Raw genomic sequence first — 16696 nt, 5'->3', positions numbered from 1 at the left:
GCACAGCTAGACATAATTAGAGGAGAGCTCTAGTCTTTTTCTCTTCCATTAACTTTGCAAGACCTGATTTAAATGCTTTTCAACATTTTCTGTTCTCTCTCACATAAAGGGTGAAGATCTTACTGTTGTCACTTCCCTTCTCTCAGCTCTCTGCTGTTTTAGACATCCTTGTTATGAGGGTGGTTGTTTTTGTAGTCACAAAGAGATAAGTTCCCTTAGTCAAAAGTACTCACACCCTACAGGAGCTCTGCCCAGACTTCTCTGGGGCTCAGAGGGACTCAGCACTGTCCAGACGAGTCCCAGCACTCTGAGGTCACAGGCTGTGGCAGCACCTCTGATGGGCATCTGCATGTCAGCAACTGCACCAGCAGGAGCTCAAACACAGCAAGCTTGGACAACTCTACTCATTTAGGGCTCAGATGCAGAAATTTTTAGTAAGTCAGCTGAAGAGAGGGCATCTTTTGTATGGCAGGGATTTCAGCAAAACCCTGTCCTTGCGTAGGTTTAAGAGAGAGCTTAGTCTCTTCTGATTTTCTGCTATTCCTCTGCCCTTGGGCACTCCAGAACATCCCATCCTGCCTGTGACTCACACCAAATATCCACTGTCATCTTCACTCATGCCTCTGCTGAGCTCCTCATGCTCTGGTTACTCTGTTAAAGGCTCCTTTCTGCACAGGATCCTCCACACTTGAAAACCATTCTTCAGGTTACCCCACAGCTGGAGCACAGCTCCTGTTCTGTGGGCTGGGAGTGCAGAGCTGTGAATTCACAGTGCCCAGGACACAGACATGGTCTCACAATCTGCATTCTGGGCCATGGTTTGAACCCTTCTGGGGTCCAGTACCCAGCAGTGCTCAGAGCCAGCACAGGGACCAGCTTTGCATGCTGGGGACAGAGATTGTCTTGTCTGTCTTATGCCAAATGCTCCTTACTCAATTCAGGCTTGGCTCTGGCAGCATGTGACTTGAAATGAACTTGTGTAAGCACACTGGGATCCTCTATGAAACACTGCAATTACATTTCAACATCACTTTACAGTCTGGATGTGAGTAACATTTTGATAAGCCAAACAACATTTCAGAAATGTGGACCTCCTCCATGTAAATAAATGGACAAACTCCCTGACACCTTCCTGTTGCATTTTACAGTCATCTGCTATAAGTACTGGATGCTTTGTTTGTTTCTATGTGCCTACATGAACTATGAATGATCATAGGAGAAAAAGTAGAAAAAGGCAGTATAGAGTTGTGATTCAAGACCAAAAGCAAGCTCCAATCTTAATGCAGCAGCTTCTCTCCTGGTAACTTTAGCTTCTGTTTCTTGCAGAAATACTTAGCAGGATGCATTGAATAAAATATGACCATCATTCTTTACTGAAGGTAAGAAAATAAACATAGCAGGACAGGTACAAAATACCAGTTCTGAAAACTCCTCTGAGGTGTCCCCTTCTCGCCAAGATGGAAACCAAGGCCAAGTTAAAATGTTCTTTGTTAAATTTCACTGAAGAGTGAGGGATTGATATCCTTTGGATAAGCTGACAAGCTGCTTTGACTTGTGAAGGAGTTCTGGGATAGTTCAGGGGTAGAATGGACACTTTATTTCTTGCATTAAATGGTCAAAGCTGGGACTGTGGACAGCTCAAAACAGACAGTTTGGTGTTCTTGGGGATTTTCCTGTGAGCTGAGCTTGTCACTCACTCAGCAATCCAAGAAGTGCAAATTCATTTGACAGGTTCCATGTTCTGGTTCTAATGCCAACAATAGGGACTTCAGAGCATACACAGTATGTCAAAATACATTTGCCTTTGTGTTAGTTTGAGTTCTTGTCAGCACATGAACATTAAATTACATTAAATTACATTTAAATTGCAACTGGTTACCTGTGAACTTGAGAAATTTCTAACATGCAAACATTGAAAATTGTAGTAATTTATATTTAGATGTGGGAGTGTTTCTTTAGCATCTTAACTACTGTTTTGAGATCTAATTTTAGACACACCCATTTAAAAATGTTGGCTTTGATTTCTCATTGTTTAACTCACAAAAGCAAATCTTTTTAAAGTGCTTTAAAATCTTAGGACAGAGGACATATATAATTATTAATAATTTCATTAATTCATCATTCATTTAAAATGCATTATTTAACAATACATCACCTTTTCCTGTTCTGTTATGCACAAGGTAGTTTATTACCTTCATATTCATCCTGGAAGCCAGATACAACCCATGTGCCTACAGTTAAGCCTCTCTGCAAATACAAAATTGGGTTGGGGATGGAGATATAAAAGTCAGGATGAAAGTGCTGAGTAGCACTGCCAAAGAGGATTTTTGTCCCTTCTCCAGTCGTTTATCTACAGAATGATGGTGCCAATGGTTTATCTGTGTTGTGTAGTGTCTTGTACTTTTACCAGGTAAGTGAGAGCTACCATCCTGTTAAGAAGGGTCTGATGTGGAGAATTTTTAATTTTTCTTCCTGAAAAGGAACGTAAATTATGTACCAATTAAGCCCTGCCCTTCTCTGGCTCCCAGCCAAGCAGCAGCTACAAAGGAGCAGGAACAGCAGAAGGCCTGAGCACACCTGAACTGCTCTGTCTGAGAGCCTGAGAGAGCACCTGATGCCCTTGAGTCACGAATTGTCCAGCACAGACATCTCACCCTCCTACCTGGACAGGAAGGCCTGGGAGACACTGACAGCAGGATTCTACCAAGGGTACTTACTGCTTCTTCAGCTGTTTTTAAAACCTGATGTGTTTGACTTTAACTTTTTATGGGAAGTAATTAGAACATTTCTGATATTTGAACTGACAGGAGGGGAGCTAAGAGCAACTCACACTGCATGTGCTGCATGAGATTGACTGTGCTCATCATGCAGAATACATTAATAAATAAGAATAGCTCCTATAAATTTAGAGAAAAAAGAAAGCTACTGATTCTGAAAAGAAGCATTTTCAAAACCAAAATTGCTTCTGTTCAAAATTTGAAAGCAATTTTCTAAATCCATGAAGCAGATTAATATTCTAATGCTATTAGTGCTTTTTAAGAAAGAGATTTCTAGAAAACTTTAAACTTTTTTATGCGACCTCCAGCTTACTAAAACCTTAAGGTGATATCCTTAAGATATCTCTTGATATTTATATATATATATACACACATTAATGACAAGTACTCAAATGTATACCATTTCTCAAATGTCTTTTTGTAATATATGTGACAAGCTTGACTTTACCTCTCCTTACAGTGTATAAAAAGATGTTTTTTCTCAGAAGAGAAGACAAAAGAATTTTAAGTTGCTTAAGACTCCTGCAGAGCATACTCTAGAGATACAAATTTATGTTTCCTTGCTTGAACAGGACAGCATACTTGTTTTAGTTCTATTGCGTTAGTTGTAATTTAAATTTTGTTTGGAAACATGGATTATTTTTCATTTTTGAATTGTTAGGATGTTTTTCAACATAAGGAGCTTGTGTTTTGCACTGTTATGCCACTCAGTTTACTGAATTGAGTGAGCTGACATTGGTGTTAAAACCATGTAACAGCCTGGAGAATATGGTCCTTTCCTGTGTCTGAAATCTAAAACCCAACGTATAAAATAGGGAGAATATCACAAACAAAATTATAAAATACTAAGTAAGCAATGGCTAAAATAATCCATAATTTTGTGTGCCGTGGCTGAATTTTGTGTTACTTTTCTAGAATTTTTTGTCACCCTGGGGTGACAGAGCTGCCAGCTCCCAGCCCTGCCCCATTTCTGCCTGGGCTCTGCTGAAGCCTGGTGTAAATGGCTGAGAGCAAACTGTACTTAAGTGTGAGGCTCCTCTCATGTGAGGAGCTGTCCAACTACGAGAAAACCAAAATAATCTGCAGAGATTGGGTCCATATTCCTGTACTAGGCTGCAGGCACCCAGCTGGGCTCCTACTTTATGGTGACATGAATGATTGCAGATTTCTTCTGGATTTTTGTTTGGGGCTGTAAGAGTCTAGATCCCAGTGGGCAAAGGCCAAGCATGGAATCAGGACAACAGGGGCTCTCTGTGTGGGAAAATTAAATTTTGTGGACAAGTGATCAATGTTGAATAAACTAATTTGCAATACAGAACAAGGTGTACAGCTGGGTAACTCCCATGCAGTTGTTATCCTAGAATGATATTCTAATCAGTTTTCCCAGCTAGATGAACCCACAGGGCAGATGGTTTATCTCTTCTGCCCCTTGTTGGTTTAGCTGTCTATGAATGCCCTACTGAGAACAATATGGTCAAAAGTTAGTGAGAACTGGACAGAAAACTAAATATATTTAATGTATAACCAGAAAAGCTTAAAACAGTAACAAATTTTTATCATTGCTAAAGACCCAAATGTGAAATAAAGTTGATTTTAAAACTAGAATGAATGCTTTCTCATATTCCTCATCTAAAGTCTTGGTTTATTTTCCTGACTAGTAGGATAACATAAATTTGGTATTAATATATCAGAAGTTAATGAGCTTTCAAGGATAAAATGTTTGATTAAACCAAGTATTAAAAAATGCCATCATAGCTGTAAAGGTTAGGTAATTATAATGGCTCTAAAATCCTGTAATTTCATTTCTATATAAATGAAATTTAGGGATATGAGGAAAAGACTCAATCTTGGAATATGAAAGTATTCAGACTCATTAAACATTATACACAGAAAACCCATCACCAAAATGATGAATTTATACATTTTAAACATACTAAGATAATAAAACCAGTATGGGAGCATTGTAATGTGAAAGTCATTGAAATTACCCAGACCTCAAAGCCTTATGCAGGAATTTTCAAGAGACCTTCTCTGTTGCAGTCGTGATGCCAGAGGGATCCACGGAAGAGCTCCCCAGCAGCGCAGCCTGTGAGAGCCAAGGGACAGAGCCTGCTGGGCTGCTGGCTCCCAGGAGCAGCAGGACACTGGTGACAGGAGGTGGAGGCTACCTGGGATACAATCTGGGATGTGCCCTTGTCAGCTCAGGAATTGCTGTTGTGCTCTTTGATCTTCGCAAACCTAAATGGGAAATTCCACGCGGAGCGGATTTTTTCAAGGTGTGTTGGAGTTCCATGTCTAATGCTCATTACCAAGGCTTCCTCTTAAGGACCTTTGATTAAAACATTTATGGAAAAGCCTTTCAGGACAAGAAGAAGCTGTGTTAAAAGGTCCTTGCATGCATAAGTACCTGATTAAGGGATGGCAAACAGGGTCCCAGTGTCTCCAGTGTCACCAGTGATGCTCTGCTGGGAGGTGCCATTCAGCACCAGGGAAACTGAACAATGAAGGGACCAAGGTTCCTGCTCAGGGGAATTATTTCAAGTAAAAAGGTGAGAGCCAAGACAGGGCAATAACAGGGATGACAAATGCCAAACGACTGCCATGCAGAGAATGATTGACTAAAGTGGGATTTCTGGGATTTCCAGGCTGGGAAAGAGGTGACTCAGGAGTGGGAGAGCTCTACAGGCTGTGAGTGGCATCATCCACTGTCGCAGTACAAGAAGGAAAGGCCATCAGTGGGTACAAGGCATGTACAAAGCCTCAAGAAAAATTTACCTCCATTGGAAACTGCTGAATAGATAAATTAAATTAGGCTCAAGAAATTTTCTGAATGAAAATGCTTCAAGAGTACAAGAGCACTCAGGGGAAAGCCCCACATTTCCTTGCCCTGTTCACGCTCTTCCTGCAGCACCCATTTATGAGCACTGATTCTTTTTGGTTTTGAACAATTCAAGGAATTACTGTGTCTGAGAAAAGGGGGAACACAAGAGGTCTCCAGGACCCGACAGCTCACTGCTGTGTGTGGAGGACACATTCCCCAGTACCTCTCACAGCTGCTCCAGGTGCTCAGCTTTGGGCTCTCGGGGCACTTTCTGAGTGCTCCTGTCATGTCTCACAAATTCTGGCTAAACCCAGGGTATTGCTCAGCTGATCTTTTCTGAGCATTTACTGTAAGAGCATTTGCCACCCCTGCCAGAGCTGGGAAGTTGATGGCAAGGCTGGAAGGGATGACAGGACTTGGTCCTGCAGGCTGATGTTGTGATGCCAGGTTCTCTCCTCTGGGCCACATCACCCTCTGGGGCAGGTGGAGGGGAGGCAGAGGGGGATGGATGATTCTGGGGAGAGCAGAACACCAGGCCACGCAGATCTTGTCTGACCCAGGATGTTTTTATGTTCAATTTCATAAACAACTTCTACAGAATATGGAAGAGTGATAAAGTATTATTGAGGAACCATTCAAACACCATAAGCTTTGATCTGTTAATGCTTATAAGTCTACATAATTTGATTTAAGTTTGTGGACTGATGGCAATTCACATCTTCTAAAGGGGACTCAAAATCTCACAAATGATCTTCTAGAACAGAGTTTTTTTAATAAATCAATTTAGAAAGAATAAATATTACAAAGTGTAGGAGAGTTACCTGGAAAATTGAACTATGGAGTCCCAGTAAATGAATTAATAAGTGACTTCAGAGGTTTGAGCCTCGAGCAGTGATTTGGAGATGGCTAATATTGTTTACACTGGTTAGCTCCTGTACATTGCATTGAGGGTGGGAGGGGTAAGTCAGCTGTATTTGTGAAATACTTTGGCAACCTTAGGAGAAAAAAGTTGAGAGTTAAAGACTGGTTAGATTAGCTCTTAATATTATTCTATCAATTATTCTACATTACTCTATCAATTTCATTGCAGGAAATAATATAATACCTAATATTTTGAAATATTTGGTGATTCCAAGGCAAACAGCTGAGCCCTTCCTGCTGTGATTTATTGTCCCTGAGGCTGGATTCTCCAGCCCTCGAGCACTTGCTGCTCCTATTCAAGTCAAACAAGTTTTGCCAGCCTGGAGGCTGCAGGACTAAGTGTGAAAATACGCATTATAATTGAAGCCAACAAGAGTCATCTTTGTTTTGCAACAAAATACTGGCAAAATTCTTAGTCATTGCTTTTTCTGCCTGTTCATAATATTTGTCTGTGAAAAACAGACCAGAATACCTTTAGATTTTCCATACTAGCCATGGTTAATACAGTTCTATAGAGAATGTAGGGATCTCTACCTGTAAAAATCCATTCTTTTCTTGTTTTACAGGGTGATGTGAGGGATTATGAAGCAGTGTTCAAAGCATGTGAAGGGGTTGACTGTGTTTTCCATGTAGCTGCATGTGGGATGTCAGGATTGGAACAAGCAAGTACCATTTTCCTTAAGTTTTCTTTGGTTATTTTTGAGAAAGAAAAACACTGTCTGCACATAACAAAGAATGTCATTGTACAATATTTATGTCAGAAGTTGTTATAAAGACTGAGTATATATATATATATATATATATATATCCATACAGGAAATAAGGGAGGTATTCCTTAAATAATAAAGTCAAAGTGTGAAAGTAATGTACTACAAAATATTCTAGAAAAACGAGATCATAGTTTTAAGGTCTTGGATAAGAAGGTGTAGCTTTTTTCTCTGATCTGAAGAAGAGTGACAGCATTGCTCTAAAACCAAAACTGATGCATTTTCTTCTTGTGAACTCAGTCATGAGGAAACAGACCACAATCAATATGTTATGCTGAATTACAGTGATAGTCACAGAAGGTGTTATCAAAAAAATCATGAACCTACTAATTTATTTCTAGGAACAGGACAGATTGCCATGGAACAAGAACTTGTGAAAGCTTTCAGGGAGCATCACCCCTGCCCGTAGTTCTTGTTTCTATATCATGGATTGTCTGGAGTGTGACAAAATATTGAAGTATTATTATTTCCTTTTAGATGCATTTTATCTTTCATTTTTCAGCTTTCTTTGCTCATACACTGAACAAGACAACAAAAATGAGAACTGTCAGAAATCACTGTGTGTCAGACAGAACTGTAACATGTATCACAAAAAGACCTCAGCTATTCTAGATCTGGCAGTTGTAACCATCATAGTGTAAATGTGACTTGTTTGATTAATTCAATCTTGTGCAAATTCTATTTCTAGCTTCAAAAGAAAGATCAGATTGAATCCATAAATGTTGGAGGCACAAAAATAATAATTGATGGTAGGTACCTAGATTTTCTTTCTCTGCATCTCATCCAAATCATGAATTTAAAAACTTTCGAACTGGATGTTTCCTGTGGAGATCAGGCAGTAAAATGAGGTTTTTCCCTTCCTCCTGTCAGAGTATGATGTAAACCTGAGTGTGCAGGTCCCATTGAAGCTGGCAGATAGATTTGCCACTGGTTTGAACTGGGGATAGGTTTTCAACCTGGACTTCATTCCTTGGCAGTCCAACTAAAGCTCTCCTCCATGTACTGGTTATTTTTGCCTTTACTCTATGTAATGGAGAAGTGTTATCCTCTTTCCTCATGGAGATAACATGAGAGCTGTTGTACTGTTTGTTGTGCCATAAACATTTGGTAACAGGCACCACAGATGTGTAGGTATATTTAGCTACTATTTCATCACATTAATACAGAAAACCTTCCATTCTTTCTGCTTACTGTGATCCCTTTTTATTACACACAGATTCTTAACTACTGTCTCTGGAAGATGCCAGTAGATCTCTTTCAGTATATTCTATTCCAGAAGAACATTTTCCAAGTGTACTTCAAATACCAAAGTTGCCTTCTCTTTGTTTTTCCCTCAAAAACTAAGTGGGGAGGAAAAAGGCTGCAAAATGGCAAAATCAGTTTTTATCCAGACTCATTTTCATGCTGCCTGTCTGTTATTACTGAAAAAAATGCAGAAATTGAATAGTAGGCAAGTAAAACTCTAAACAAGTTAGAAGGAAGAGTTGCCACATGTTGCCTTCTTCCTTGCCCGAGCTCCAAACCCACAGACACGTCATGTCAAATTTCCATAGGCTCCCAGCAAACCAAGACACTGGGAGGAGCATGAACCTGCTCATCTACATTTTAATAATACACCTTATTATTGTATTTTTTCCCAAATATTTACAACAATAATTAACATACATTATTTTCAAAATGAGCCAATGAACCAGCAGGACAGACTGCTCTGTAGATCCTAAGAACTCCTGAGTTTGCACTTTAATTCTCTTCAATTTTAGGAATATTGTTACATGAAAAGGAAATTTACATTATTCAAGTTTGCACTGACAGATATGCAGCAGAATTTAGCTACAATATCTTGGCTACACAGGACTGGAATCCATAATTAAGTCTTTGTTTTGCAAATAACATTAATTTCCTTTGTACTTAGGGCACGACTGATTATACACTAGCAGAGTGTTTTTTCCTGTTAACACACCATTTGTCACTGATGAACAGACTGAGACAAAGGCAGTTTTGTGGCATGTGGGCAGAGCTGGCTGTGCTCCTGTGTGATTTCATGTTCCATCAAAGTGGGGTGCAAGAGGCAGCTCATGGAACAGGGGTAACCCAGCGGCCTTGGAGTGGCTGCTCCCCACACTGCCCCAAGGGCTGGACCACAACAAATGCTCTTACTCATCTCCTTTGTATTCAGTTTGGAAAATGAATATATTTTAAGAGGGGTTTCTCAAGGAGGAATTTTTCCTCCACCAAGATAATTCCTCTACCCAGTGACTGCAATGTGATAGTTATAGGTACCTCATCATGAAACATTTGGTGACCACAATGTGTAATATTCACATATTCAATGAAAAATTCCAGCTGAATAGAAGATAATATTATATTAAATGATAAGGTAACATTAAAATTAAAGTATTTCCTTTTTTTCTATAATTGTAATGTTTGTTTTTAAAAATAAAATCTGCCAGTTCAGCTATTTCTCACTCTTTATTTTTGTTTTAAAATAATTTATTTTGTGTATCACTGTAGTCTGCAAACAAAGAAATATCCCTAGACTGATATATACCAGTACAGTGAATGTGGTGTTTGGAGGCAATCCTATTGAAGAAGGAGATGAAGAAACTGTACCATATTTTCCACTGGAAAAGGTACTTGGTCCATGGGATGGTGTGGCATTTCCTGTGCTCCAAAGGGTAGATTGTGTAAAGGCTGTTCTCATAGCAGAAGCTGTTTCACTGTGGATGTTCTCAGTACATTCAGCACAAAAACTGAGTTAAGTAAATACGAATGGACTTAAATTCACTCTGAAGCTAAACTTTTGCCACTAAAGTGTCAGTCTTTTTATTGTCATAAACAAACTATCTATTTACTAAATCTTACTATTCCTAGTTTTGTTTTGCCCAGCTGATATATGTGAGCTGGCTAGATTGAAATGTTGTCAGTCATAAACAATAAGTTTGCCTTTACAGATTCAGTAATTATCTTACTCTGCTTCCTTATAGCAATTTAATCATTATTCCAGAACCAAGGCAATTGCAGACCAAATGGTTCTTGCTGCTAATGGAACTTTACTCAAAGGTACATATAAAGCATTTGGGGCTTTTCTATCATTCAGGACTGCTAACGGGCATTCCTTTCTTTGGTTGCTCACTTGTCAATAAAAAACTTTAACTGAAATAAGGATTTATTTGTTTCTATTCCTTTCTTCAGTGGATAATTAGCTCTTCTGATAATACCAATTTGTAAGCACTGTCCAATGGGTTCTTTTTGGAATCCCAAGAAGGTTTTCCAGCTGCTAAGCTCAGGTCTGTCACAGCTACTGAATTCAATTTCACACAGAAATGAAATCAAGTTCCTGGGAAGCCGAACCGCTCAGAATGGTCAAAATGAGCCTTAATTTTGCCAGTGTAAAATTCAGCCAGTATGTGTGAGCCCTTTGCTGCTCCCACAGCTGTCTGACAGTCACCTGTTGCTCTCTCTCCAAGGAGGGGACAAGCTCCACACGTGTGTGCTTCGCCCACCGGGCATCTACGGACCAGAAGAGCAGCGGCACCTGCCTCGAGTAGCCGTATGTGTTTTGTACTCAACTCTGGAGGACACCACAAGTAGTTGTAAGGGCATAACACAAGTGGTAGTACCCTGATTGCAGTTCCTAACCATTCCTGCAGGAACGTGGTGAAAGCTTGGGGATAGGTGATGTGGTGCAGGGTAACAAATAGCAGGAAACCAACACCGCAGGCCAGGACCAAGCTGGGCTTCTCAGTGAAAAGGAAAAGTGGAAGGCTGAAATGCCATGGTAAAAGAACTAGGTTTGCATCCCTATCATATAATGGAAATTGTCTTTTAAATATGCACTTTAGTTTCTGCCAAAAAATATAATGTCACTATATTTTGCCACTGCCTATCAGTGCAACCATCTTTGATTTCCAGAACCACCCACTAGCTGGGTTTTTTCTTGTGACAGGTTTCTTGTGCTGTAATTGTACACAAATACAGCAAATTCCAAGTATTTGGGTTGAGACAAAATCATATTATAGTGCATAATAAAGGAATAATGTAGTTATCTCATGTTTTCTGTTTCTACAGATAAACATCCAGCGGAGACTTTTTAACTTCAAGTTTGGGAATCACAAGGTTCAGATGAACTGGGTTCACATAGGAAATCTGGTGCAAGCTCATTTACTGGCTGCTGAGGCTCTCACCTCTGAGAAGGGCTATGTAGCTGTAAGTAAACAATATATACACCCCTAGCCTGAGTTCTCAAACAGGTTTAATTTTTGATGTTTTGAGATCAAAGAGTGTCCAAAAAGTCATATGCTAAAATCTCTAAAATGGTGTGTAGCTCCACAAGCACATAGACAATGCAAATGCAAATACATTTGCTCATATTTTGATGATGTTTTTGTTTGGTTTGAAAAGACATCATTTCCTGGGTTACTGGGGAAAACTGTATTTTTAACTAGCTTAATATACCATTCATTCACCATTACACAAATCTATATATCCTGTTACTCTCTTGAAAATAGGTTCTGATCTAGATGCATAAAATTTAGAGCAACCATCCTGAGGCATTCCAGTTGAATTTTCAGAGCTGAAAATTCCAAAAACAGATGTACAAAATTAATGGACAATTTTTGAAGGTTTTTCTTTTTGTTCTACTGGTCACAATTGCAACACCAGTCTGAGGACCATGAAGCATTACAGACTGACATCATTGCAGCAGCTGCTTCATTCCCAGTTCCTGAAGGTCCCAGATTCATTTAGATTGGTAGGAACGTACAGACAACAGGCACTGACACAGGTGAACACCTCTCCATGTGTTCTCAATCAGTTCAGCACTTGGAAGCCACACAGCTGTTTTGGATTGATGCCATGCCCAGAGTCCCAGGTTTGCCTGGGTGCTCAGGTGCTCAGAGCTGGGCAGACTCCTCACCCAGAGCACAGCTGGAACTCAACCTCAGAGCTGTGTTTGTTAAATGCCATCAGTGCTGCCCCTTCCGCTGGACTCACAAAGGTCATTCTGTGCCCAGCACAGCATGAAGAACACAATGCTCCAACTACATGGGGAAAATGAGCTCTGGTCTACACTAGACAATGGTTAATCACCAGGAGCCCTACCACCACTGGGGGTACCTCAGTGAAGCCCAGTGAAGGCAGCTTCATCTCTGTACATTCACCTTATGCATGCTGATGTGCTGCTCACAAAATCATGACAGGTAGGTAGGTATGAGACAGACAGAAAATGCCATCAAAATTAAACAGTTTTGTCACTGGTTTTTCTCTGCTCCTTTACCAGAGTGGCCAGGCTTATTACATCCATGATGGTGAAAATGTCATCTTCTCTGAGTGGATTGTGCCTTTGGTAAGTACTGCACAGCCCTGCAGCTCCCACACGGGCACAAGTCCTGTCACTGACTGACACACCAGACCAACTAAATGAATTCAGTGCACAGAAATTACTGAATTACTTAACATTAAACTTGGTCCTGTTTTCCCTGCATATCCCAAAGTTCCACTCGTGTTAAGGGAAGTTTGGGATACCTGTAACTGTGGAGTTTGGCCTTATTGCTTTGAGAGGATTTAGCTGGGAGGTCCAGAACCTGCTGCAGGACAGCATTTCATGAAGCCAACCCAAGGTCTGCCACTGGCATCTGGCAGGACTCCTACAGCCATTGCTTATCCCTTTGTCCTGGCATCAGCTGTGGCACAGAGGGGAAGCCCATTCAGAATCTTATCTTAGAAGCTAAAAAAGGTACAACACTGTACTTTCAGAACTATCAGGCTGGGATTCTAGGAGCATGCCAAAGTTTTGATCCTGCATGCCACAGAAAATGACTGCAGCAGAAACTCGGGCCTGTATTTAACTTAGTTCAGTATTCCAGTCTGGGTCACTTCCCCCTTGGAAATGGCCTTTTACTCTCCTTTACTGTCCAATTGCTGATGAAGGGTGGAAGGTGGGCACCAAAGAATGAGTAGTGGGCTTCAATTCCATTTCTTACTACCTGTATTGACATGAACACTAGCTGGAAAAAAAAGTTTAGATACAAGTTTTGTCAACATTCTTTTATTTTTTTTTCACGCCTCATTGACACCCTCACTTTGGTATAAGTTCTCTGTAATTTGTTTTTATACCCTTTTTAGTTTGAAAAATTAGGCTACAGGAAACCTTGGATACATATTCCTGTTCTCCTGGCTCATATAGCAGGTAAAAAATAAAATATATTCTTAATTATTGTGGGTCGTTTGATTTTTTTTTATTCATATGAAGATACATAGTGGTTTTATAAAACACAGGGGCCCAAATTGCAGGAATTATTTAAATTAACATTATTTTAATTGAGAATAGTCACTTGTGCCATGTGCTACTATTTATAGCAGATAAAGTTTAAAGGCTATTCATAAACTCATAATGTACTTTATAAATTAAACAGTGCCTTCTGGCAGTAGGAATTACAGGATGCATAAAATCAGCATTGTCTCAGTTTATTGTTAACCAGATGTCTCATTAAGTAATTTCTGTTTCACAGCCACTGTGATGGAATATTTGCACCTGATACTAAAGCCAGTTTTTAGCTTTACACCTTTCTTGACAAGGAATGAGGTAAATATATAAAAAAAGATCATGTTTTTATATTTCTGACTCAAATTCTCATTAAGGACATGATACCCCCCTTGGACTGTCTGCATTGCAGCTCTGTTTTCTGTTCTGTTTCCATAGTAATATCATTGTTGATATATTTTCATCCAAGTTCTAGAAAATTGGATATTAAAGTCACTGCCATAAATGTCCTTTTGGCTTTTAGGTGTGGAATGTCACTGTAACTCACACTTTCCGAATAGACAAGGCACGAAATCAGCTCGGTTACAAACCAAAGAAATTCTCATTCGCTGATTCTGTGGATCATTACCTAAAAACAAGACCTACCTGCCAAGAAGATCACACATTCCTTAAAATGGTGTTTGTTTTTGGCATTTTGTTAAGTTTTGTCATTCTTTCTTTCTTCTAAAATCAAATGACTACTCACCTGTTCCAGAAAACTTCATTTTGTTTCTGAGTATTAATTATCTGGTCATGGTACATTCCTCAGCCACTCTGGACTTTGTTATTCATATTACTATGATGACACTTCTCTGACCTCATTAAAAAAGAAAAAAAAAACCCAAACAAAAAAACAACTAAAAAAGTGAAAACCTAAGATGTATCAGGAAATGTTCCCCAAGAGCAACACAGTGTTACAGCAAAGGAGGTCACCACAAATGGGTGCAGGAATAGTTTTAATGGACCTTCATTAAGTGATGTTTCATGCTGGGAAGCATTTTCTAAAAATGATAATTCAGGAGGGTGAGAAGGTGGAAGAAGAGGAACTGGACAACAGGACACCAGTGCTGTAACAAATCCTGTAGCTCCAGTGAAGAAAAGTGTGACTAAACAACTCTTCTGATGAAGCTACAGCTACTGTCAGTTAGCCTGAGGAATTACAGAGACCTGGGAAACAGTGGAAAAATATGGAAAGTAAATATTTATAAATAATAGGTGATTAGAGGAGTGAAAAATCACATTTATGTAAAATAGTTGTATTGTTCTAAAGCTTTGTAAAAATGTAATAAATATCATTATGTGTGTTTGTAAATCAAATAATATCCTTTCAATGCAATAATAAATAATAACTGAATGAAATAACTGAACCTCCTATTTTTAAGGAGCTTGTGGGAAGGTGGAATTCAGCCAGCTGTTACTGCTCTCTGGAGTCACATTCTCCACAACCCTGCAGCACTGCTGGCACACACTGTGTGTTCAGGGAATTGCATTTTGGGGTGAGCAGAGAAGCCAAGCACCAAGGCAGGAGTGAGAATCCAACCTCTCTCTTTTCCCCTTTCTTAAGTCTCACATCAGTTGCTTCTTGGGGGAATTGCCCTATGTGAGCCACCTGTGCTGCACGTACACCCCAGGTGTAGCCCAGCCAAACCTTAAAGATGTCAGGAGTTTTTCCTGAGGAATCAGCTTTGCTTTGACCAGGGAGCAGCTCCTCCCTCTCTTGCACCCCACGTGAATCAGGAGAGCTGGACTGGCCACAGTGGGTCATGGCAGACAATGATGGAATAACTCTGCCATCTGATTATCTCCACTTGTTATTCATTTTGCCTTTTCTTAGCATGGTACAGGATTTTTAAGACCAGTAAGTTTATAGAGATTCTCTCACTCTAAATCTATAGGATATGCAGGAGAGCCAACAGCAATGCTGGAAGAATAAAGGTCACAGGTAAAAGACAATACACAGTGACAGGAAAATGTGTGAGCAACCACAGTCACCACTGCAGCTTGTGTAAGCAAAGATTTGTTTTACTCTAAAATAGTTCTGTGTGCAGTGAAAGCAGTAGAGTCTGCTTGATTATGGATTTGCATTTGGAGATTGTCCTTATCCATACAAAGTGAGCTCCCAGTGTACATCTTCCTTTAGCAGGGGCACTGCTCAGCTCTGTCTCCTATTCCTGGCAATTGCCAGGAAGCTTAAAGAAGCTCTGTATATATGAGAACTTTATCAAGGTTTGATTAAAACCAGTTAAATTCACAATTTATCACTACAGAGCTGCAGCTGAGCCAGCAAGTGCTGCAGGCAGGCAGTACCATGTAAGCCTTTACTCCCTAAAATCCAGAATAGAAAACCACAAGTGTAAAGTTACTTCCCAGTGAGAGCATTTTAGCTGCATGCAAACATTCATTTTGGTTAGTTATTTATAAATCTTTCATATCACTTTTATTTGCCTAATAGCTCAGGATGCATCCTGAATTACCCCAACACTTTTCACAGGAGTGCAGGCTCTGACCTTGCTTGGATGCTCCTCAGGAAGGCCTAACCAAGGAATTCCCTGGCTTTGTGCTTGTAAGTCCCCATGGAGTGCCATCATTTCAGTCCTGTAACACCAAACCTGTGGTTTGTTATTTTGGGTAGGATGCTTTTTACATCACTGTTCTAGCAGCACTGATTAACAATAATTGCCTTCAGTATATTTGTTTATCTTTCTTACAGCTGCAGTATTTGAGATTTTAAAACAATGCTCAGTACCAGCTGGGAATAGCCAGCTCTCTTATTTCTGTGAATCCTTACTGAGTCTCAGTTTAAGCTGACTCTTGTTTGAGTTACTCCTACTCTAGTATAACATGCAATGTGTCTTTAAGTGATTAAAATTTAATATGAGCATTCAGACACAGCACAGCTGTAACAAAAGAGACAAACGTGTTCAAAGCTTAACTTTTGCCTGGAATGGGGAACTGAAATTCTGCAGCTCCTGACCCTTTTCACACCCTCCCAGGCTCAAATGACCACAGGGAGGCTCAGGTGGAAATGCCTGTTTGTTTATTTGTGCCTCTTTGGGAATTCCTGCCGTTTTGCAGGTGTCTCACAAGTTCTGCATCTCTGTGAGCCATG

The 16696-nt window shown here is 39.9% G+C and overlaps 1 protein-coding gene across 1 annotated transcript; it reads left to right on the top strand.

The window, feature by feature from the left end:
• Window positions 1–2525: 2525 nt before the first annotated feature.
• LOC118692547 (putative short-chain dehydrogenase/reductase family 42E member 2) lies at window positions 2526–14943 on the top strand. The gene is made up of 12 exons (XM_036392449.2): window positions 2526–2709; window positions 4818–5053; window positions 7086–7181; window positions 7975–8035; window positions 9798–9916; window positions 10271–10346; window positions 10754–10836; window positions 11355–11492; window positions 12565–12630; window positions 13410–13473; window positions 13796–13869; window positions 14072–14943. The coding sequence occupies exons 2-12, from the start codon at window positions 4823–4825 to the stop codon at window positions 14273–14275; spliced, it is 1212 nt and encodes a 403-aa protein (XP_036248342.1). The 5' UTR covers window positions 2526–2709; window positions 4818–4822; the 3' UTR covers window positions 14276–14943.
• The last annotated feature ends 1753 nt before the right edge of the window (window positions 14944–16696 follow it).

The sequence above is a fragment of the Molothrus ater genome, chromosome 16, assembly GCF_012460135.2.
Source record: "Molothrus ater isolate BHLD 08-10-18 breed brown headed cowbird chromosome 16, BPBGC_Mater_1.1, whole genome shotgun sequence".
NCBI classification, from domain to species: Eukaryota; Metazoa; Chordata; class Aves; order Passeriformes; family Icteridae; genus Molothrus; species Molothrus ater.
The sequence above is the reverse complement of the archived record's forward strand: the minus strand, read 5'-3'. Positions and strand labels throughout refer to the sequence as shown.

Coding starts and splice junctions, on each gene's coding strand:
- LOC118692547 (XM_036392449.2), top strand. CDS start 4,823: ATGCCAGAGGGATCCACGGAAGAGCTCCCCAGCAGCGCAGCCTGTGAG. Junction 8,036..9,797: donor CACAAAAATAATAATTGATG/GTAGGTACCTAG, acceptor GTATCACTGTAG/TCTGCAAACAAAGAAATATC. Junction 11,493..12,564: donor CTGAGAAGGGCTATGTAGCT/GTAAGTAAACAA, acceptor CTCCTTTACCAG/AGTGGCCAGGCTTATTACAT.